Source organism: Macaca fascicularis, chromosome 7, assembly GCF_037993035.2.
Source record: "Macaca fascicularis isolate 582-1 chromosome 7, T2T-MFA8v1.1".
NCBI classification, from domain to species: domain Eukaryota; kingdom Metazoa; phylum Chordata; class Mammalia; order Primates; family Cercopithecidae; genus Macaca; species Macaca fascicularis.
The window spans coordinates 139,516,827-139,539,667 of NC_088381.1; the positions used below are offsets into that span (position 1 = coordinate 139,516,827).

Here is a 22,841-nt window from a genome sequence, read left to right on the forward strand (position 1 = left end):
TCTGTATTTCTGTTTCATTATGCAGATACCACCAAATACGCATATGCAACTTTACTTCACCCCCTTTTTTTAAAAATTAAGTTCTAGGGTGCATGTGTACACCGTGCAGGTTTTCTACATAGGTATACAAGTGCCATGTTGGTTTACTGCACCTATCAACTTGTCTTTACACTAGGCATTTCTCCCAATGCTATCCCTCCCGCAGCCCCCCACCCCCTGACAGGCCCCCAGTGTGTGATGTGTCCATGTGTTCTCATTGTTTAGTTCCCACCTATGAGTGAGAACATGCAGTGTTTGGTTTTGTTGTCCTTGTGATAGTTTGCTGAGAATGAAGGTTTCCAGCTTCATCCATGTCCCTGAAAAGGACATGAACTCATCCTTTTTATGGCTGCATAATATTCCATGCATTTCACCCCTTATACAAAGTGAAACAGGCTGTAGACACTTGCTTTTTTCATTTAGTAATGTATTTTTGAGATTTTTTTTGTCAGTACACAGAAGGTTTCCCAGCATTTTTACTGCTGCATAGTATTTCGTTGTACTGCTGTACCATAGTTTATTTCATCAGTTTCTCTATTGATGGGCATTTATGTGTAGATTTAAGTCCTTTTCTCTTACAAACAGTACTGCAATGAAGACTTTTTTTCTGTGGAATTGAAATTCATCTCAATGTCAAAAAAATCAGGTACATTTATTATCAACTTAATAGCCAGTATGAAACTTTTTATCTTTGTGAGAAATTTTGCACAATACATTATTAGATAAAATTATTGTGTGTATGGAATATTTCCTTTACATTATGCCAAAGGTAAAAATAGGTTAGAATATGTCTGTGTACTTTTATATAAATAATTTTGAAAGCATCTGTCAGATTTTTTTTTTTTTTTTTACAACTTTACTACTTAGTATCCATATGTCATTTTTTTAAAGCAGTTGGATTTTTGTTAGTAATTCCCAATGAGGATATACATTTTCTAACTGGCATTTTTTGCTCTCAACACTGAATTTTTCCAGTTTCTTTGTCATTCTTTTTGGAGGACTGTATAGAGATGTATCTTCAGGAAATAGTTAAGGGAATTATGTATATGAAGAACAAATCAAAGCAAATAATATGAATTACAAGAAATTTTTTGTTTGTTTTAATGACCAAGGTCTTTACTTTCAGTAATGACAAAGTTGCTTATTGCAGACCAGCCTCCATTGAGAATAACCAGGAAAATTGAACAAAATATTTTTAAACCTATGTTTGGACTTTGTATTCTGGAAAGATGGAATAGATGTATTTCTCTGCATTCTTCCTGCTGGGTATAGCCAGCAACCTTGGTCATGTGTATAAAACAAACATAAAATGAATCTGAAAGGTGGAGAGAAGCAGCGGGCTGGTTAGGGGCCTTGAGATCTCAGGAATGCCACAGCCCAGACCCTGGGTCTTCTCTTTGCTCATATATCCCAGTCTTGGGCTGAAGACGTCAGCAAACTGGAAATGCCTATTAGACACGGCCAGAATGTCCCCCAAACGTCTGTTCTTTTTAGCAAAAGGACCAAGAAAAAAAAAAAGAAAAAGGGGCAAACTCAGACAGAAAACTGTAAAGCAGGAACTTCTCTACTCCAACTGCACACTACAAAAACTAACAACAACAACAACAACAAGAAACCCACAGCGTTCCCTCCTTCTTAATCCTTGCTGAAGCATTATTATAGAAGGCTAAGTGAGGAGCTGGAACTGTCATCACTGTGGAGTGGTAATGAAGCACCCCTCCAGCTCCCCACTGTGTGGCATCAGAAGAGGCCTGATGGAGAGTCAGGACATTTTTGCACACCCAGCAATAACGGGGTCTTCTTACCAAAGTGTCGGTGAAAGCTACACGGGGAGTAGTAATCGTGCATGCCTGATACCAACCAAGGTGGTATCAGGAGAGACCCAGAAAGGAGCTGGAATTCTTGCTGCTGCCTAGCAATGCAGAGGTGCTGCTTTCCCTTAGGTGTCATGGAGGTAACGACGTTCAACCCCACCTTGCAGCGTCCCTTTCTCTATACCAGAATGGTAATAAAGAAGGCCTGCTAAATAGAGGATTTAAATACGATCCAGAGTCTCATAAATTAATATCCAAAATGTCCAAAATTGAATTTAAAATCACTGCTTATACCAACAACTGGGAAAATCTCAACTTGAGGGAAAAATTCGATCAACACACACCAATACTAAGATGACACAGTTGTTAGAATTATCTGACAATGATTTTCTGACAGCCATCATGAAAATGTTTCAATGAGCAATTACAAGCATGATTTTTATTTATTTTATTTATTTTATTTTTATTTTATTAAATTATATTATTTGGAGACAGGGTCTCGCTCTGTCGCCAGGCTGCGGTGCAGTGGCTCAATTTCGGCTCACTGCAACCTCCGCCTCCTGGGTTCAAGCGATTTTTCTTCCTCAGCCTCCTGAGTAATGTTTGTATTTTTAGTAGAGATGCCCAGCTAATTTTTGTATTTTTAGTGGAGACGGGGTTTCACCATGTTGGCCAGGATGGTCTCGATCTCTTGACCTTGTGATCCTCCTGCCTAGGCCTCCCAAAGTGCTGGGATTACAGGCGGGAGCCACCATGCCCGGCCACAAACATGATTTTTAAAAATGAGAAAACAGAAACTCTTAGCAAAAAATCGAAGGTATTAAGAAACAAATGGAAATGTTAGAACTGAAAAATAGAACAACCAAAATGTAAAACTCAGTAGATAGGTTTTTAGGATGCTAGTGGACCCTGGATATGGGCCATTAGCAGTCTACCAAAAATTATAAATTCTGAAATGTAAGGTACTTCAGTGGGCTAGATACCCTAGGAGCCCCTGTCTCCAGAGACAAAATGGAAGGGACAGAAGAAAAAATCAGCGAACTTGAAGATAAAACAAATAGAAATCACCAAATCTGAACAACAAAGAGTAGACTGGGGAAAACAAGTGAACAGAGCTTCACGATTTGTGGGACTACAATAAAATATTTAACAGTTGTGTCTTGGAAGAAGAGGAGAAAGATGGGAAGCCTTGAAAATGTATTCAAAGAAATAATTTAGTAAGAAATTTCCCAAATTTGGTCACAGGCATAAACCTACACATGACAGAAACTGAGCAAATCCCAAACAGTATAAATCCAAAGAAGTCCACAGCAAGACACATCACAGTAAAATTTTTGAACACTAAATACAAAAAAAAAAAAAATCTCGAAAGAAGCAAAAGGTAAATGACATGTTACCAAATTTGACCAAAGGCATAAACCCACTGATGCCAGAAACTTAGCAAATCCCAAAAGGCATAAATCCACAGAAGTCCACAGCAAGACACATAATAGTAAAATTTTTGAACACTAAATACCAAAAAAAAAAAAAATCTTGAAAGAAGCAAAAGATAAATTTCTTGTTACCTATAAGGGAAGAACGGCTGGGCATAGTGGTTCATGCCTGTAATCCCATCACTTTGGGAGGCAGAGGCAGGTGCATCACCTGAAGTCAGGAGTTCGAGACCAGACTGCCCAACATGGCGAAACCCTGTGTCTACTAAAAATATAAAAAATCAGCCGGGCATGGTGGCAGGCACCTGTAATCCCAGTTGGAGGCTGAGGCAGGAGAATTGCTTGAACCCGGGAGGTGAAGGTTGCAGCGAGCCTAGGTCACACCACTGCACTCCAGCCTGGGTGACAAGAACGAAATTCCGTCTAAAAACAACAACAACAAAAACACCTATAAGGGAAGAACCATTTGAATCACAGATTTTTCATCAGAAATCATGGAGGCCAGAAGGAAGTGGCATGATAATTTTCCAAGAGATGGAAGAAAAGAACTGTCAACCCAGAATTCTGTGTTCAGGGAGAATATCCTTCAGGAATGAAATTGAGATATTCTCAGATAAAGGAAAATTAAGAGAACTTGTTACCAGTGGGCCTACCCTTAAAAAGTAGCTGTCTAAACAGAAAGGAAGTGATAGAAGAAGGGATCTTGGGAGGGCACGGTGGCTCATACCTGTGATCCCAGCACTTTGGGATGCTGAGACAGGTGTGTCACCTGACGTCAGGAGTTCAAAACGAGCCTGGCTAACATGGTGAAACCCCGTCTCTACTAAAAATACAAAAAATTAGCCAGGTGTGGTGGTAGGCACCTATAATCCCAGGTACTCGGGAGGCTGAGGCAAGATAATTGTTTGAACCCAGGAGGTAGATATTACAATGAGCTAAGATCATGCCATTGCACTCCAGCCTGGGCAACAAAAGTGAAAATCCATCTCAAAAAAAAAAAGGGATCCTGGAACTTCAGAGAGAAGGAAAGAGTAAAAATATGGGGAAATACTTTTCTTAATGAGCTTCCTAAATTATTTTGCCATTTGAAGCAAACGCTATAACAATGTCAAATGTGCTTTTCAAACGTGTACAAAATTTTTTAATGTAAGTGTTTTATACATGAGGAAGAGTAAAGAGACTAAAGAGAGGTAAAGTTTCTACACTTCACTTCAATTGGTAAAATGATGCATGTAGATATCAGCTATATAGATAAAGATATATATAGTAATACATAGAGCAATCACTAAAAAAACTTAAGTTCTAAGAGATACATTCAAAAGCACTATAGATAAATCAGAAAGGAATTCTAAAGAGCACTCAAGTAATTCTCAGAAAGAGATAAAGAAAATAAATGAAAAATAAGATAAAATGACAGACTTAAACTCTAAATGCAGAAATTAGTTCATTTAAAACAAAAGATCTAAATATACCAGTTAAAGGACAGAGATTGGCAGAGTGGATATTGAAAAGCATTATCCAGTTATATAAACTATAGAGTTACTTGAAATATAAGTAGTTGAAAGGAAAGAATGGAAAAAGATATACCATGCAAATGTGAATCAAAAGAAAGCTATGGTGGCTTAATAATGTCAGATAAATTAGACTTCAGAGCAAAGAAAATTAACAGAGACAGAGAGGGTCATTACATAATGATGAAGAAGTCAATCCACCAAGAAGACAGCAATCCTAAATATATATGCATCAAACAGAGCTGCAAGTGTGAAGGAAAAAAACTGATGAAACTAAAAGGAGAAATAGGTAAGTACACAATTACAGTTGGTGATTTTAACATCTCTCCTTCCACAATGGAAAGGAAAACTAGACAGAAAATCAGCAAAGACATAGAACTTCAACATCAACCGATAGGATCTAATTGACATAAAGCAGTTTACTCACAACAGCAGAATACATGTTCTTTTCAGTTGCACAAGGAATGTATGCCAAGATAGACATCCTGTCCCATGAAGGTAAACATCCTCAAATTTAAAAGAAGTGAAATAACAAAGTATGTTTTCTAATCAAAATGGAATCAAACTAGAAATAACAGAAATATAATGGAAAAATCTCTAAGCACTTGGGAACTAAAAAACAGATTTCTAAGTAACCAATGGGTCAAAGAAAACACTTCAAGGGAAATGAAAAAATGTATGTAAACTGAATGGGAAGGAAAAGACAACATATGAAATTTTGTGGAATACAATTAAAGCAGGCTGAGGTGGAAATTTACAGTACTAAACGCTGCATTAGAAAAGGCAAAACATCTCAAACCAGTAATCTAAGCTCATAACCTTATGTAATTAGAAAGAGAAGAGCAAAATAAACCCAAAGCAACTAGAAAGAAGGAAATGGTATAGATCAGAAGTCAATGAAATTGAAAATAGAAAAACATTAGAGGAAATTAATGAAACAAAATGCTAGATCTGGCCGAGTGTGGTGGCTCACTTTGGGAGGCCAAGGTGAGCAGATGACTTGCGATCAGGTGCCAGCCCGGCCAACATGGTGAAACCCACCTCTACTAAAAATACAAAAATTAGCCGGGCATGGTGGTGCACACGTGTAATCCCAGCTACTCAAGAGGCTGAGGCAGGAGAATTACTTGAACCCGGGAGGCAGAGGTTGCAGTGAGCTGAGATGGCGCCACTGCACTCCAGCCTGAGTGACAGAATGAGACTCCATCTAAACAAACCAAAACAAAACAAAAAAAAGCTACATCTTTGGGGTTTTTACATTTGTTTGTTTGTTTTTTCATAAAACCCAGATCCTGTGCGTGTGCACACGCGCACACACACGTGCACGCGTGCTAAATCTTTGAAATGATAAAATTGAAAATCCTCAGGCCGGGCGCGGTGACTCACGCCTGTAATACTAGCACTTTGGGAGTCTGAGACGGGCAGATCGTGAGGTCAGGAGATCGAGACAATCCGGACTTAACACGGTGAAATTCCGTCTCTACTAAAAATACAAAAAAATAAAAAATAAAAAATTAGCCAGGCATAGTGGCGGGCGCCTGTAGTCCCAGCTTCTCAGGAGGCTGAGGCAGGAGAATGGCGTGAACCCAGGAGGCGGAGCTGGCAGTGAGCCAAGATCGCGCCACTGCACTCCAGTCTGGGCAACTGAGCAAGACTCCGTCTCAAAAAAAAAAAAAAAAAAGAAGAAAAGAAAAGAAAATCCTCTAATAAGACTTACAAAGAAAAACAGACAATACAAATCTTGTCAACACAGTAGTTCCTCAGTATTCATGGTTTCTCTTTCTGCAGTCAACTGTCTAAAAATAAGAGAGTACAATACAATAAGATATTTTGAGAGAGGGGCAGTACATTGTACATTCACTTAACTTTTATTACTTTATATTGTCATAATCATTCTATTTTATAACTAGTTGTTAATTTCTTACTATGTCTGATTTATAAATTAAACTTTATCGAGTTGGGCTCAGTGGCTCACACCTATAATCTCAGCAACTCAGGAGGCTGAGGTGGGAGGATCGTTTGAGGCCAGAAGGTCGAGATTAGCCTGAGCAACATAGTGAGACACTGTCTCTACAAAACATAAAAAAAAAAAATTATCCAGGCTTGGTGGCTCATGTCTGTAGTTTCATCTACTCAAGAGGCTGAAACAGGAGGATCCATTGAGTCCAGAAGTTAGAGGCTTCAGTGAGCCATGGTCAAGTCACTGTACGCCAGCCTCGTTGCCAGTGAGACTTTAAAAAAAAAAAAAAGAACTTTTTCAGATTTTTAGGTAGAGGGAAAAACATAGTATATAGTTATATAGGGTTCAGTACTAACCATGGTTTCAGGCATCCACTGAAGGTCTTGGAACATATCCCTCATGAATACGGGGGTACTACTCTATCAGGAATGAAATGAGATATTGCCACCAGCCCCCCCAATAGCAACAATGTATTAAAGAAATACTGTATACAACTGAATACATATAATTTTGACAAGATGAAATGGGAGAACTCCTCAGAAAACAGTCACAACTCAGCTAACTAAAACAATATTTGAATAGCCTTATGATTATTGAAAAAATTGAATTCATAATTTTAAGACTCCAAAAATGAAATCCACTGGGCCAGATGGTTTTCCTGGAGAATTCTACCTAACATTTAAAGAAGAATTATCACCAGTTCTGCACAATTGCTTCCAGAAAATACAAGATAAGGAACATTTAAATTTCACGTTATGAAGCCAGACAAAGGCAGGAAAAAAGAAAACAACTCACCACATCCCTCATGAATGTACATGTAAAATTCCTTGAAAAAGAATTAGCAAATATAATAAAGTAGAAAAAAAATCTGTAGACCATGACCTAGTTGGATTTATTCCAGAGATGCAAGGCTGATTCGGTATTGACAAATCAATTAATATAGCCCATCGTACTAACAGACTAAAGAAGAAAAATCCCGTAATAATATCAATTGATGCAGAAAAAGCATTTGATAAAATTTGAGCTTATTTATGATAAGAACTAGGAATACAGAGAACTGTCTCAGCTTGATGAAGAACATTTACAAAACTTCTATAGCTTGCATTATTCTTAATGGTGAGAGACTGGAGAAAGGGAAGAATATGTGCTGTTACTATTGCTATTCAACATAGTACAAGAAGTTCTAGTCAGTGCAGTAAGGCAAGAAAAAGAAAAGGCATGTAGATACAGCAGTGGAAAAATAGAACTCCCTATTTCAGATGACATGTTGGTCTGTGTGCAAAACCCTAAGGAATGTATAGATAAACAACCTGGAACTACAAAATGTGTTTAGCAAGGTTGTATGATTCAACATCAACTTACAAAAATCAGTTAGATTTCTTTCAGTGAATATGTGAACACTGAAATTAAAATATACCATTTACAATCCCTAAACAGACAAAACTTGGAGCCAAACATGATAGCCTGTGCCTGTAATCCCAGATACTCAGGAAGCAGAAAGATCACTTGAACCTAGTAGTTCAAGACAAGTCCAGGCAACACAGTGAGATGTCATCTAAAAACATAAAAGCTTGGGCATGCATCCTAACAAAACATGAATAGGAGTTGTATTTTGATAACTACAAAACCCTGATGAAAGAATCAAAACCCTAATGCTGGGCATGATGGCTCACTTCTGTAATCCTCGTGTTTTGAGAGGCCAAGGAAGGAGGATTGCTTGAACCCAGTAGTTCAAGACCAGCCTGGGCAACATAGTGAGATCCTGTTTCTACAAAAAAAATTTTAAAAACTTAACCAGGCATGGTGGTGTGCATTTGTAGCTCCAGCTACTCAGGAGGCTGAGACAGGAGGATCGCTTGAGCCCAGGATTTCAAGGCTGCCATGAGCTGTGATCATCCTACTACACTCTAGCCTGGGTGACAGATTAAGTCCTGTCTCTAAAGAAATGAAAGACCTAAATAAAAGGAGAGGCATACTGTATTTACAAATTGAGAGAGTCAACATACATTAATCATGTCAGTTTTCTCCAAATTGATACGAAGTTTAACTTCTTAATTTTTATCAAAATTCCAGCAAGTTTTTTTTGTAGTTATAGACAAGATTATTCTAAAGTTTACATGAAAAAACAAAGGAACTAGAATACCTAAAACAATCGGAGAAAGAGGAATTAATGTGGGAGAAATTATTCTATCTGAATTTGAGACATGTTATATAGCTCCAGTAGTCAAGACTGTGTGGCACTGCTGGAAGGATAGACACATGGATCGGTGGAACAGAATAGAGAAACCAGAAATAGCCCCACACAAATATATCTAGCTCATTTTTGGCATAGGTGTAAAAGCAATTCAGTGGAGAGAGGATAGGCTTTTGCAACAGTGCTGGGACAACTGGACATTCATAAACAAAATAATGAACCTTGACTTTTTTTTGTTTTTTTGTGTGTGTTTTTTTCTTTTTGAGACTGAGTCTTGTTCTATTGCCCAAGCTGGAGTGCAGTGGCATGATCTTGGCTCACTGCAGCCTCCGCCTCCCAGATTCAAGCAATTCTCTAGCCTCAGTCTCCCGAGTAGCTGGAATTACGGGTGCATACCACCACACCCGGCTAATTTTTGTATTTTTAGTAGAGACGGGGTTTCACCATGTTGGTCAAGCTGGTCTCAAACTCCTGATCTCAAGTGATCTGCCTGCCTCGGCCTCCCAAAGTGCTGGGATTACAGGTGTGAGCCACCACGCCCGGCCTCTACTTTTTCTTTAGGCTTTACAGCCCAGCAAACGTTCAACAGTCTTGTTGTTCTTTAAAGGTATTTTTCCATCTGGCTATTTTTAAAGATTTTTCTCTTTTTCTTTTATTTTCAGCAATTTTTACTATGAGCCTACATTTGATTTTTTTCTTTTTATATTATCTTGCTTAGGGTGGACAGAGCTCCTTGTTTCTATCTTAATGCATGTCTTTCATCCGTTCTGGAAATCCCTACCAGCATTTCCTCAAATACTGCTTTTATTCCCAAATAATGCACAAATATCTCTTCTTCTGGAAATCCAATCATATATATATTTTGCTGTTACCCACATGCCTTTCAGACATTTTTCTGTATTTTTCTATGTTTTCTTGTCTCCATTCTTTAGTTAAAATTTTTCTGGTAATCAGTCTTCATCAATTCTCTCTCTTCTACTGTGTCCAATATGTTCTTAAATGCAGCTGCTTCTAAATGAATCTAACTTTAGGGGATTTTTAGTTTTAGAGTTTCAATATAGGCTGGGTGTAGTGGCTCATGCCTGTAATCCCAGCACTTTGGAAGGCCAAGGCAGGTGGATCACTTGAGGTCAGGAGTTCAAGACCAGCCTGGCCAACACAGTGAAACCCTGTTTCTACTAAAAATACAAAAATTAGCCGGGCATTGGGGGCACATGCTTGTAATTCCAGCTACTTGGGAGGCTGAGGCACAAGAATCACTTAAACTCAGGAGGTGGAGGTTGCAGTGAGCCAAGATCACATCACTGCACTCCAGCCTGGGCAATAGGGTAAGTCTCTGTCCCAAAGGAAAAAGAACAAAAAAACAAAAACGAATTTCAATACAATTGTTTTACAGATCTGAGTTCTCCAGTAAGCCTTGATTTCAATTTGTAACCTCCAAAGCCCTATATAAAAGTTCTGATTTGATCTGATGACTGAAAGCTCTGATCTGTCTCCTAACTTTTTATCTGCTGCTTTATGCTAGATGTAAAAGCCCCAAGATTCTTAACCTATCAGCAAATGTCTAAGGGAAAAAGCACTGTAAGATATTGTTAATCTTGATAGACAACAATTTCTCAATTTTTTTTTTCTTTCTAGATCAAGCACTTAGTGCCACATCTAAGAATTCTTAACCAAGCTCAAGGTCCCAAAGATTTTCTCCTATGTTTTTCTCAAAAAAATTTAATACTTGTAGATTTCAACCTATGATCTTTTTGAATTAATTTTTGATGCTTAAGGGCCTGGTGGCTCACACCTGTAACACCTGTAAAAACACAAAAAAATTAGCTGGGCATGGTGGCGGGTGCCTGTAGTACCAGCTACTGGGGAGGCTGAGGCAGGAGAATGGCGTGTACCCGGAGGCGGAGCTTACAGTATGCCGAGATTGATCCGCTGCACTCCATCCAGCCTAGGTGACAGAGCGAGACTCCATCTAAAAATAAATAAATAAATAAAGTAGAAGCCAGAAGACATTTCTAAAGTGCCAAAAGAGTAACCCTCACAATGAATTTTACACCAAAAAAATTCTTTAAAATGTAGGCAAAACTAATTTATAGTAAAAAAAAAAAAAAAAGAAAAAAGAAAATTAGGACAGTGGTTGCCTGAAGCGGTTAGATGATGCAGGAATGGACTGCAAAGAGGAACCAGGAGCTATTAGGGTAATGGAAATGTTCTGTATTTTGATTGTGTTGGGGGTTTGTCAGAAGTTATTAAATTATACACCTTGCATTTACCCTTCAGAAATCATACATCAATAAAGTTGATTTAAAAACTGAAGGCAAATTTCTGCATCTTGCTAAGATTAAGTAAGAGGGACTGCATTTAACCTTCCACCTGAAACAACTTAAAAACTAGACAAAACAGTGAAACAATGGTTTTTATAATGTTGAACATCGGGCATTGAAGGACACTGATTGCTTGGGAGATGGGAAACAAATGAGGTGAGCCCTAAGATTGCACCAGCTTTCTGCCTGAAGAGAGTTTCCAGGCTACAGTACAGGCAGAGGGTACCCAGCTGAAGGCCAGAGACCTCCCTGATTGAGATTGAGATGTGAGTCCAGGGAGGCTAGAATTCGCAGAGCACAGACTATCAGGGAGGAGAGAGCCATAAACAGTCTACTTCTAGTGCAAATAGTTTCAACTCCTACAAACCAGACTGGAAAACTTCATAATTGACATGGCATTGAGTAGAACCTCAGAAAGATTTTGCCTCAGTAGTGGGGCAGAATTATCCTTAGACTAAACACTGCTCTCGTACAACCAAGAGTTTAAAAGCAAGAACTAAAAGGCTCAAACTTTTGCCAAGTAATTTAACTATGAATCCAGAGCAAAGTCAAGAATACTTTATAGGAATACAGCAATATCCAGCACCCAACAAGGTAGTATTCATAACGTCTGACAAACAATCATTTAACTAAAAACTACAAGGCAGGAGCATATGACCTGTAGTAGGGGAGGGGATAAAATAAACAATTACAACCACAAAAATGACTTTGATGTCTTTCTAATGTTCAGGTAGCAGGAGGAAAGATTGAACATATTAAGTACAAATCTGGAAAAAGAAAAGTTTTATATTTATAGATATGAAAGCTACAATATCTGAGTTGAAAAATACACTGGATAGAATTAACAGCAGATTAGACATTGTGGAAGAAAGAATTAGTGAACTTGATGACGTAGCAATAGAAACAATTGCAAAAAAAAAACCAACATCAATGTGCTGTGAGACAACTTCACCTGACCTAATATTCATATAATTGGAGATCCCAGAGGAGTTAGGAACCTAAGTAGTTGAGGAAATAATAGTTCCAGATTTTCCACATATGATGCAAGCAGACCCAAGAAACTCAATGAGCCCTAAGAATAAGAAACATGCAGAAAATGGCACCAACACACATCATAATCAAATTGTTTCAAACCAGTGATAAAGAGAAAATCTTAACAGCAGCCAAAGGGAAAAAAATGTTGATTTTCAGAAGAAAGGTTATCAAAATAGGAAAAGTTAGATGATATTTTTAGTCATTAGAGAAAGCCAAAAGAAAGCATAGCAATACAGTTCTCACATGTTTACGTCTCAGAGTCCCTTCACACTTTTAAAAGTTAAAGATCCCAAAGAGCATTTGTTCATGAGACTTTTTTATGTGTTTACCACATTACAATCAAAACAAATTAAAAAGTGTTATTTTTACATGTTAATTACATGTTTGTGTAAGTAACATGTTTGTGAAAAAAGTTTTCTAAAATGAAAAACTAGTGCAAAGAAAGTATTGTTTTTGCAGATCTCTTTAATGTCTGGCTTAATAGAAGGCAGTTGGACTCACATATGTGCATCTGCTGTCAGTCTGTTGCAATATGTTGTTTTGGTTGGAGTAGATGAAGAAAATCTGGCCTCACAGAGTTTATGTACTTGGAAAAAGAAGGACTTCCATATGGCCCTTTTAGATAATTGTGGATATTTTCCTTTGATATAACACCAAAACTCAACAAATGGTAGTTTTGTGTGTGTGTGTGTGTGTGGTTTTTTTTGTTTGTTTTTTTGTTTTTTGTTTTTTTATTTTTCTTCTTTTTTTGAAATGGAGTCTGGCTCTGTCACCCAGGCTGGAGTGCAGTGGCGCGATCTCGGCTCACTGCAACCTCTACCTCCTGGGTTCAAGTGATTCTCATGCCTCGGCCTCCTGAGTAGCTGGGATTACAGGCACTCGCCACCACACTCAGCTAATTTTTGTATTTTTAGTAGAGATGGGGTTTCACCATGTTGGTCAGGCTGGTCTCAAACTCCTGACCTTGTGATCTGCCCACCTCGGTCTCCCAAAGTGCTGGGATTACAGGCGTGAGCCACCATGCCCGGCCAACAAATGGTAGTTTCTTAAAGGTTAATAGCAATGTGCAATCTAAAATCATGAGTGTATTCTGTTAAATTAAAAATTCATTGACTTTCATGCACTTTGAATTAATCTTTCTTTTCTTTCTTTCTTTTTTTTTTTTTTTTTCTTTGAGACAGGGTTGCACTCTATTGCCCAGGCTGGAGTGCAGTGGCACAATCATGCAATCCTGGCTCACTATAGCCTTGACCTCTTGGACTTAAGCCATCCTCCCACCTTAGCTTCCAAGTCCTGGGACTACAAGCACATGCCACCATACCCACCTAATTTTTTCTTAATTTTACAAAGAGACAGGGTCTCACTGTGTTGCCCTGGCTGGTCTTGAAGTCCTGGCCTCAAGTGATCCTCCCACCTTGGCCTCCCAAAATGCTAGGATTATGGGTGTGAACCACCATGCCTGGCCTTGAATGAATCTTTTACTCATGCATGATTTTGTAATTTCATGCAGCAGTTATTTGGAAAAATTGGTTCTCTTATGCAGATTTTGTTAGTGTTTGCATAGTTTACAATAATGAAAATATTCCATTGATCTTATTAGAAAAAGAGTTAAGTGTTGGGAAGCTCTCAAGCTCATGGTGATAGGAATAAGTTTCCAAAAATTTAAATTTTGCTTTAGAGCTTAAATTCTATTATGGTCAGGAAATATTGTCAGTTGTTTTTCCTGAAGTAACAGGCTCCTGTTTATAGTTTCAGGACAATATCTCCCAAATACACAAGCCTGCATAACTATAGTTTGTCTCTTGTTTGTTCTTTCATATGAAAATAGTGATTTTAGTTAGGCTTTTATTGCTGCTATAACAAATTACTCCTAACTCAGTGCCTTAAAACAACATAGATTTGTTATTTTATAGTTCTGTAAGTTAGAAATTCAATATTGGTGTCACTGGGCTAAAATCACGGTGTTGACAGGGCTGTGTCCTTTCCAGGGGCTCTAAGGGTAATCTGTTTGACCTTTTCAACTTCTGTGGCTGCTCATGCGCCTTGGCTCATGATCCTTCCTCCATCTCCAAAGCCAGCAGTGTTGCATCCCTCTGACCCCGCCTCCATTGTCTTTTCTCTTTTGTCTCCGTTGTCTTTTTCTGATGATCATCTTGTCTTCCTCTTCTACTTTTAAGGATCTTTCAGTCATTGGACCCATCTGGATAATAAAGGCTACTCTCCCCATCTGTTAATTAGCAATCTTTAGTCCATCTGTAATCTGAACTCCCTTTTACCATTAACATTACATATTCACAGGATCTAGGGATTAGGAAGTAGGTGGGTTTGAGGAGAAATTACTCTGCCTACCAGTCTTCTATGAAAAAGACACAAAGTTCATCTTGCAACTCAGTTGAATGAATGCTTTTCCTTGAGAAATTTATCATAAAGCACTTCAGTAGGCAACAGATGCTTTATACGTACACTCCATTTCATCACATGGAATATTAAAAAGCATATGCTCAAGTTTCTAGATTTAATACAAGTTAATATTTTACTGCTTAATCAAGCACATTCTTAACTGCGTTTTTATTTGGGGAAGGGGTAAGTGTATAGCAGAGAAAAAGAATACAAGGAGTGCTAGTATAGTTTGGAGCCGCTGCTTGATTCATGCTAGAGTGCCAGCAGTTTGACTCACCATGAGTGCATATGTCCATGGAAAATACCAGATTGACTCTTAATAGTGTTTTGAAGATAGTTTTGATGTCATGATCCATCACTCCCCACAAGAAGGTTCTCAGAGATGCTCAAGAGTTCGCTGTCCATACTTCAAGAACTGTTGCACAATGAAATACCTCATAGTGACTATTTTAAATTTCTAAATTTAGTTAGGCAATAGTAGAGGTTTCATAAGAATGTAAGAATTGGGTTGTTCTCATGGTTTGTGCTATCCCAGTGGCCACCTTCTGGCCATGATACCAGGGAAGATGGGGTAAAATGCAAAACTTCTGAAGAAGACTCTGAGATCTTGGTTATTCACATCTCTTTCTTCTGGTACAGGACTGTGACTTTATCGTCCATCTTTCCAGGAAGTTATGGCTGTTTAAGTCAGATTGCAGTGTCTGTTTTTAACTCTGTGTTAAAATACCTACCTTATGAGAGGAAGAGCAAATGTATGTACTGTTGGTTCCCAGCTGTGGAAGCTCACATCACTTTTAGTAGGTGTTGAAAGACCCCTTTACTTTGTTGAGATTCAAGACTTTCATCTCAAATATAACCTTTATCCTGTTAGACTGACCACCATCACTTTTGTGTGTACAAACATTTATTGAGTGCCCAACACTTCCCTCAGTGCTCCATATGAACAGCTGATCTGCAGACATGAATTATAGCACCATTGCTAAATGACCCAGAGGTTATCCAAAGCAAAATGCTCAACTGTGGATAACCTAGCCTGTTCCCAGGAGGGCTTCTGGCGTCATCGTAACTTTATTTTGATCATTACCTTAAAGTATTGTATATGTAGATCCATAAGCCCAGGTAGGTATGTTTGTGTGTTTCTCAGACAATAAATGCTGTTTTATATAACCTCAAAACAATCCACAATCCCCACATCATGGCTTTACAACTCCATGTACATTTGCTCCTTCTCTTAGAAAGTTCCTGATTACATTTCCTTCTCCTTGTCAACATCTCATTCTGTCTGGGAGCATGGCTGCTAAGGACTGTAGGAGCTGAGTTCAGCTCCCTACCTTTGATCTACCTTTGATCTACCTTTGATCTACCTTTGATCTAATTGGAGTAGAAATCAAGATACAGTCATATTGTCAACTTTGAGGATACAGCAAGTGACATTTGGCATGGTTTCAAACCAGAGGAAATTTGACATTCTTAGGAATTTCCTAATCCTCTTAAAGTTTCATTCCTTTCACAACTGGCAAAACCAGTTTGTTCTGTCAGCAGGTGGAGCTCACTAGGGTATATAATTCAATCAAAGGAGGCACATTGTCCTGTCCTTGAATTCTACTTGTCCACTACTTTGGGGGAAGTTTTCTTATCTTCTTTCTGCAGGAAACTTTTTTTTTTTTTTTTTTTTTAAATAAAAGAATCCTTTTGAGTGTGGCACAATGAAATCTTAGGCCTCTATCTAAGAAGTTTTAAGTAGGCACCCACAAATTCAGTGTCACTGTAATGCTTTCCATTAGTCAGGGTGACTTTTATTTTACACTGTTGCAAGCAAAGGCTGTTCTGGGAGGCATTGCCAGACAACATGTAACTTAAAGCCCCTTCCTGTCTACAGATTGCTTGATCTTTTTGTTCTCCCTGGAGGCAGAGAGTCAGGTAATGTTCTGCCCTGGAATCTGGCTGTATTAAGGACTTCTTTTGTAATAGACATCGAGACTATCTCTCCCTTTTTATTTGTTGAGACCTAATAGGGTACTTAGCTCAATTCTAAAGCCAAGATGAAACCTTTACCTGTGGGAGCGTTTCCCTCTAAGCATTAGCCACATTCAGCCATTAGAAGCAGGCCAGCTGAGAAAGGGGTTAAATGTCAGTAGTGTGCAGAAGTTTTACCCTGATTTTTTTTTTCTTATGTGTGCTATACAAAAGTGAACTAAGTCTCAAATGTGTTCCTGTTCATAATCAAGGTAACGGTAGGTCAGGTTGTATGCTATTTTAAAAATATTCCAGGCCAGGCACAGTGGCTCATGCCTTTAATCCCAGCACTTTGGGAGGCCGAGGCAGGTGGATCACCTGAGGTCAGGAGTTCGAGACCAGCCTGACCAACATGGTGAAACCCCGTCTCTACTAAAAATACAAAAATTAGCCAGGGCTGGTGGTGCATGCCTGTAATCCCAGCTACTTGGGAGGCTGAGGAGGGAGAATCTCTTGAACTTGAGGCAGAGGTTGCAGTGAGCCAAGATCACACCGTTGCAGTCCCGCCTGGTCAACAAGAGCGAAGCGAAACTCCGTCTCAGAGAAAAAAAAAAAATATATATATATATATATATATATATATAATCTAGTATTCGTATATCCAGTTATTTACAAGTTTCAGACTTGGAACCTTATCTTCCTCCCACCAGTGCAGGTAAAATAGAGTCAGGTTGATAGGATTATGGAACTCCAGGAACTCTCCTGTCTATGCACAATGCAAAGGCTGTTGAGCTTTCTTCTCAGCTAAGCAGGGTGCAGGGGAGGGAGACAAAGCAAGCAAAGGTTTTGTTTGTTTGTTCATTTGGTTTTTCCCCTATGACATTTTTTGTTATCACGATGTGAACCATTTGGTTTGGAAAGCTGAAAATGGTAGTTCAGTTTCATAGTCCCTTAATATAAAGTGGCAGGGCTGGCTGTGTTTTAGAATTCAGGAATTTTCAGATTTTAGAGGGATAATAAAATGTATGACCCATATAGTCATATTCCCAATGAGATCTGGGGCAGTACCCCACAATCAGTTATGCAGGGGAAATACAAATATTCACACAAAGATGAATAAATTAAAAGTACTAGTGTCAGTGTCAGCCCCATATCAAGTTTTGCTGCCAAATGTGTTTGCCTAAATTTGGTTTCTACCTTTAAACTTCAGAATTGCAGATAAGAAGTTGTAGACATATGTTGCAGTGGTAGAAATAGAGCAAGACAAACCTGGTTGAGTCCTGGTGATAGTGGAGCTGAGTCACAGAACTGACAGTTTATGATCTTGTGTCTTCTCCCTACTGTACTACTTCCTCTCTCTTCCATTCTCTGATCTCTTTGCTCATCTGTCAAACAGGGGTAATATTTGCCTTGTGGGCTATTGTGAGAGTAAGAATTTAATGTATGTTAAACACTGCACATAGTGCTTGGCATATGGTAGATATTCAATAAATGTTAGCTATTAAAATTTCACCTCTTCTCTTCCCCCTTTTATTAGATAAAACCTTACTGATGTGGTAGTTGTAATGACACTCTGGAAATAGGATAAAGTGATAAGAATTGTCCCAATGTCATTGGAGAATTCAAAGTCCAATTTTTTTTTTGGAGACAGTTTTGCTCTGTTGTCCAGGCTGGAGTATGTGGCACAGTCATGACTCACTGCAGCATCGATCTCCCAGGCTCAAATGATCCTCCCATCTCAGCCTCCCGAGTAGCTGGGACTACAAGTGTGCACCACCACACCTGGCTATTTTTTGTATATTTTGTAGAGATAGGATTTTGTCATGTTGCCCAGGCTTGTCTTGAACTCCTAGGTTCAAGTGATCTGCCCCCATCAGCCTCCCAAAGTGCTGGGATTACAGGCATTAGCCACTGTGCCCAGCCCAAAGTATACATTTTTGTGTTGAAAACTCATTGCTTGTTAAATGATCAGTAACAGCTTAAAATTTGTTTGCAAAATGACAGAACTTTTCAATGATGAATAAATGTTTTGATTAATGTTATATGTAAATCTCTTAATCCTTCATTTTAACTGCATTTGAGGAAGAAATATTTGCCGTGAGCTGATTTGCCATTATGAGGCCTCTTTTAAAGTTTCTCTGCAGACACTCATCCTTTAGAAAACTATTTGAAAGAGAAGTTGCTCTAAGTGCAGTATTGATGATAGTAGTGCTGTAACAAAGACATAAGCAAGGTTTATAATTTAATATATTGGGAAAAGGGTATTGGGAGATAAGTCTTTTCTAATTTTACAAAAAAATACTGCAAAAATATTAGTGGACCTTTTAGTGCAAAACAGTTTATTTTAAAATATGTTTTATAAAGTAGACCTCTGCTTTTAAATTTGTAAAGGCCTCGCTTTTAAAAGGGGGGACACCATAAAAAAAGAATTGCCTTTAGTTATCAGGATTTTTTAAAATAACCTCATTTTGTACTTTGTAATTGATTAACAGAAGTTTCCTATAGTACCAACAGATCTGTTCTAATGATGCATGATCTTTAAATACAGGAAATTTTCATTTATTTCTCTGGCCTTTTCTCAATTCATGGAGTTTATAGATACTTGCTCCACTTTATTTTTGGATCAAAGATGGAAAACACAGAAGGATTTCAAGAGAAGAAAGATGTTAACTATTTTCTGGGCATGTGCCCTATAGGACCTTTTAGCATTTGAGTGGGACAGAGTGGATCTGCCTATATTTATATGCATTGTATTACCTGCCTTCACAGCTGAACTACCAGCAGAAAGTAGGCATCATGTACTGCAAAGCTGGACAGAGCACTGAAGAAGAGATGTACAACAACGAGTCAGCTGGCCCAGCCTTTGAAGAATTCCTCCAACTATTGGGAGAGCGAGTTCGGCTCAAAGGATTTGAGAAGTATCGAGCACAGCTTGATACCAAAAGTAAGAAATACTTACACCCTCCTCCTAGGCTTATTTTCCTCCTGTTGTGCTGTTGTGCATCTGCTAAATTATCCGTAAAACAACATTGCCATTTATTGCAGAAAACTGCTGGTGATGGGTGAGAGAAAGCCAGAGAGGGAGGATGTAGCACCAGAACAGTTGAAGATCATAACCAAAGTAGCTAGAATTAGACTCTAAAAAATATAGTGTTGTCAGAGGTGTGTGGATGAAGTGGGGCAGTGACACAGATCATGCAGAATTCCTCCTGGATATCATTGTGTAAATTTCATTACATTTAGCCAAATGTTAGGGTGATTAAAAACTCCGGAAACTTACAACCATCTGAGTGTAAGACTGGAATTTTTGACTTCCATTAATTCATTTCATAGTCTTCATGTTTATATATGTAGTCAACCTTTGTTTTTGTTTCTTTGTATTGTTTTTATATCTAGGATTTTTGTTTGTTTCTATTATTATTATTCACAGTCTACTTAATCTCTGAGAAAATGGCTTTTTAGCTTTGGTATTAGTTTAGCTCATAAAATGTGTTGATTAAAAGCATGATAATGAAACATTCTCTTTAACTATGGTGCATGAACCTGAAAGGTTGTCCATGCCCAGTCCCCATGTTGTCAGTAAAATAGTTAACATTCTCAAATGCCTGTTTTGGTTAGCTGGGACTAACCAAAGAGTGTTTTGACTTTTGCTATGTGTCTGTGTGAAAGCAGTTTTAAATTTTATCTTTAAATTCATCCATAGACACCTGTGACCTGTTTTTCTTTGAGAGGGTCTTTGGATTAGCACATCTGTATTGCAGTCTATAGTAATCTCTCTGATTTTCTGTACAGGAAATTAAATAAGGAGTTGAGTCATGAAAACAGAAAAGCATTCATAAACTCCACTGCAGGGAAGAATTTCCTGTTGCCATGGTTTTGCTGTTGCCAACTTGGAAACGACATGCAAGAGAGACTATTAAAACCCATAAATAGCCTAGCTGCTTAAATATTATTTTAACATTCTATACTCTGCTTGCAACTGCATAAAGATGTTAAATTTCAATATGCCCTTAAACTCTTTTTATCCAGGTATTCTGTTATTCACCCTGTACAGCTCATTCATGTTGCCCCCATTTGTTGTGCTGTGTAAATTATCACTACCACAAAGAATTATTGAAAGGATCTGGGAAGAGAATGTGTAATAAGCTCAGTGATACTATAAATGAATGGTCAGATTGGGAGTTGATAAGATTGTGTGTTTTCTGTGATGAAGGGTGATGTGAGAAATGTATAGCTAGGGTATCGTTAAGCAACATGACTGTAAGTCAGGCAGTGGAATACACAAAATAAGCACCTTGTGCACAGTTTGCCCAATTATCCCAACAACTGCAAAGGCTAGAGGGGGATGAGCCTGGATTAGCAAACAGCCTCTTACTGTAGTTTTGGAATTATATAATACATTCAACAGGGAAAGATTCTTTTTCACTGAACTACTCTCCTTTAAGTAGTTCAACTTTATGAGGCATGTCTGACCTTTCAGGGCATATTTCCTGAGAAGGATTCACAGAAAAGTGTCCTTTTCTGTCCTTCTAAAATGACACATTTCCTAAAATGAACGAAAAGTAGGAAAGTATTCCTACTCTGAAGCCCCAAAGAAGACAGTATGCAAAATCATCTCTTTTACTCCAAGCTTATGAATAGGGGCAAAAACTAGAGTCCATTCATCATGCCATTCAAACCTGCATTAAATAATAGCAGACCACCAAAATAGGCAACAGCCAGCCTCTGTACACCTCAGCTGCCTGCTACTGGGCGTGACACTACTAGAGATAAGACTTTGTTCTATGTGCTATGATGTAATCTCACCATACTTAATCTAACTTTATTTTGTGTCAAGAAACTTTGAATATAATTCTTTTTCTGAAAAAGTGCTTTTCAGAACAAATGTTCAAAGATCATTCCCACTGTAGATGTCACTTGAATCTATGGATTTGTAGTTTTTATCAAATTAAAATACTATTTGCTATTATTTCTTTATTTTTTCTGTCTTACCTCCCGTCTCTCTGAGACTCCAATTACACGTATGTTATGTCACTCACTAGTGTACCACAGGTTAGTGAGACCCTGGTTCTTTTTTTTCCCCCAACCTTTTTTTTCCTTCTGTGCTTCAGTTTGGATAATTTCTATTAATATATCTTAAAGCTCCTTGTGTTTTTCTTTTCTTCCATGGTGTCTTAATTCATTGTTAATCCAATCCAATGAAATTTCCATTTAAGATATTGTATTTCAGGGCCAAAAGTTGCATTTGATAATCTTTTTAAATGTCTTCTATTCTCACCTCATTAGGTTCACACTGTCCTTCAGATCCCTAAACACATGTATAATAGTTGTTTCAGAATGTTCATCTGCTAATTTCATCGCCTCTCTGATTTTCGGTTTCTTTTTTTAATGGGGTTCCTCTGCCTTGGGTTATATTTTACTTCCTCACATGTCTGGTTGTTTTTGATAAGATAATGGATGTTGTAAATGTTTCATTGTTCAGTGTCTTATTTTTGTTATCTTCTTTAAGTGTTGTTTTGTTTTGGCAGGCAGTGAAGTTGCAGAACAGCTTGATTTTTATGAGTCTTATTTTTAAGCTTCATTAAAGCATACCTAGAGTAGCTTTTACTCTGGCTCACTTAACCCTACTACTAAGGCATGACTTTTCTTGCACCTCAGTACTTGAATATTCAATGAAGTGTCTACTGTGGCTGCTCAGAACTCTAATATCTCCCAACCCAGTGTGAACTGTAAAATTATTTGGCTTATAATCCATTGGTAGTTATTCTTTCCCAAATATTTTGTCTTTGCTTGACTTTTGGAATTTATGCATATGTAGCTTACTGTCCAACTCAAGACTCAAAGGGACCGCTATTCAGGTTTCTGAACCTTTCATCTGATATTTCTTTCTCTTTGGTATTCTGCCTAGCAAATATCAGCCACCACAGACTTCCTGAACTCTAGTCTGTCTTGGCTTCCCCCTTCAGTACCCTACTCTGTGTCACTGTCCCACAAGTACCTCAAGGTAGAAAGCCCAGGGGTCATAGGGCTTATCTTCTGCATTCTTTTTTCTCAAGGATCACTACCCAAGGCTGCCTATTGTCCAGTGTCTGCAAATAGTTGTTTGAGGTATTATATCGTTTTTTCTAGTTATTCACAATGGCATGGTGAGTGCCGTATCAAGCACTTTGTTATG

At 38.2% G+C, this 22,841-nt stretch overlaps 1 protein-coding gene across 50 annotated transcripts in view; it reads left to right on the forward strand.

The window, feature by feature from the left end:
• The window catches only part of SIPA1L1 (signal induced proliferation associated 1 like 1), a 409,504-nt gene that overhangs the window by 304,271 nt on the left and 82,392 nt on the right, over positions 1 to 22,841 (forward strand). For all 50 annotated transcript variants that reach the window (XM_065548978.1, XM_073997672.1, XM_073997682.1 and 47 more), the window contains one exon: positions 19,436 to 19,610. In XM_065548978.1, the coding sequence (XP_065405050.1) occupies positions 19,436 to 19,610 (175 nt within the window). The remainder of the gene's footprint in view (positions 1 to 19,435; positions 19,611 to 22,841) is intronic.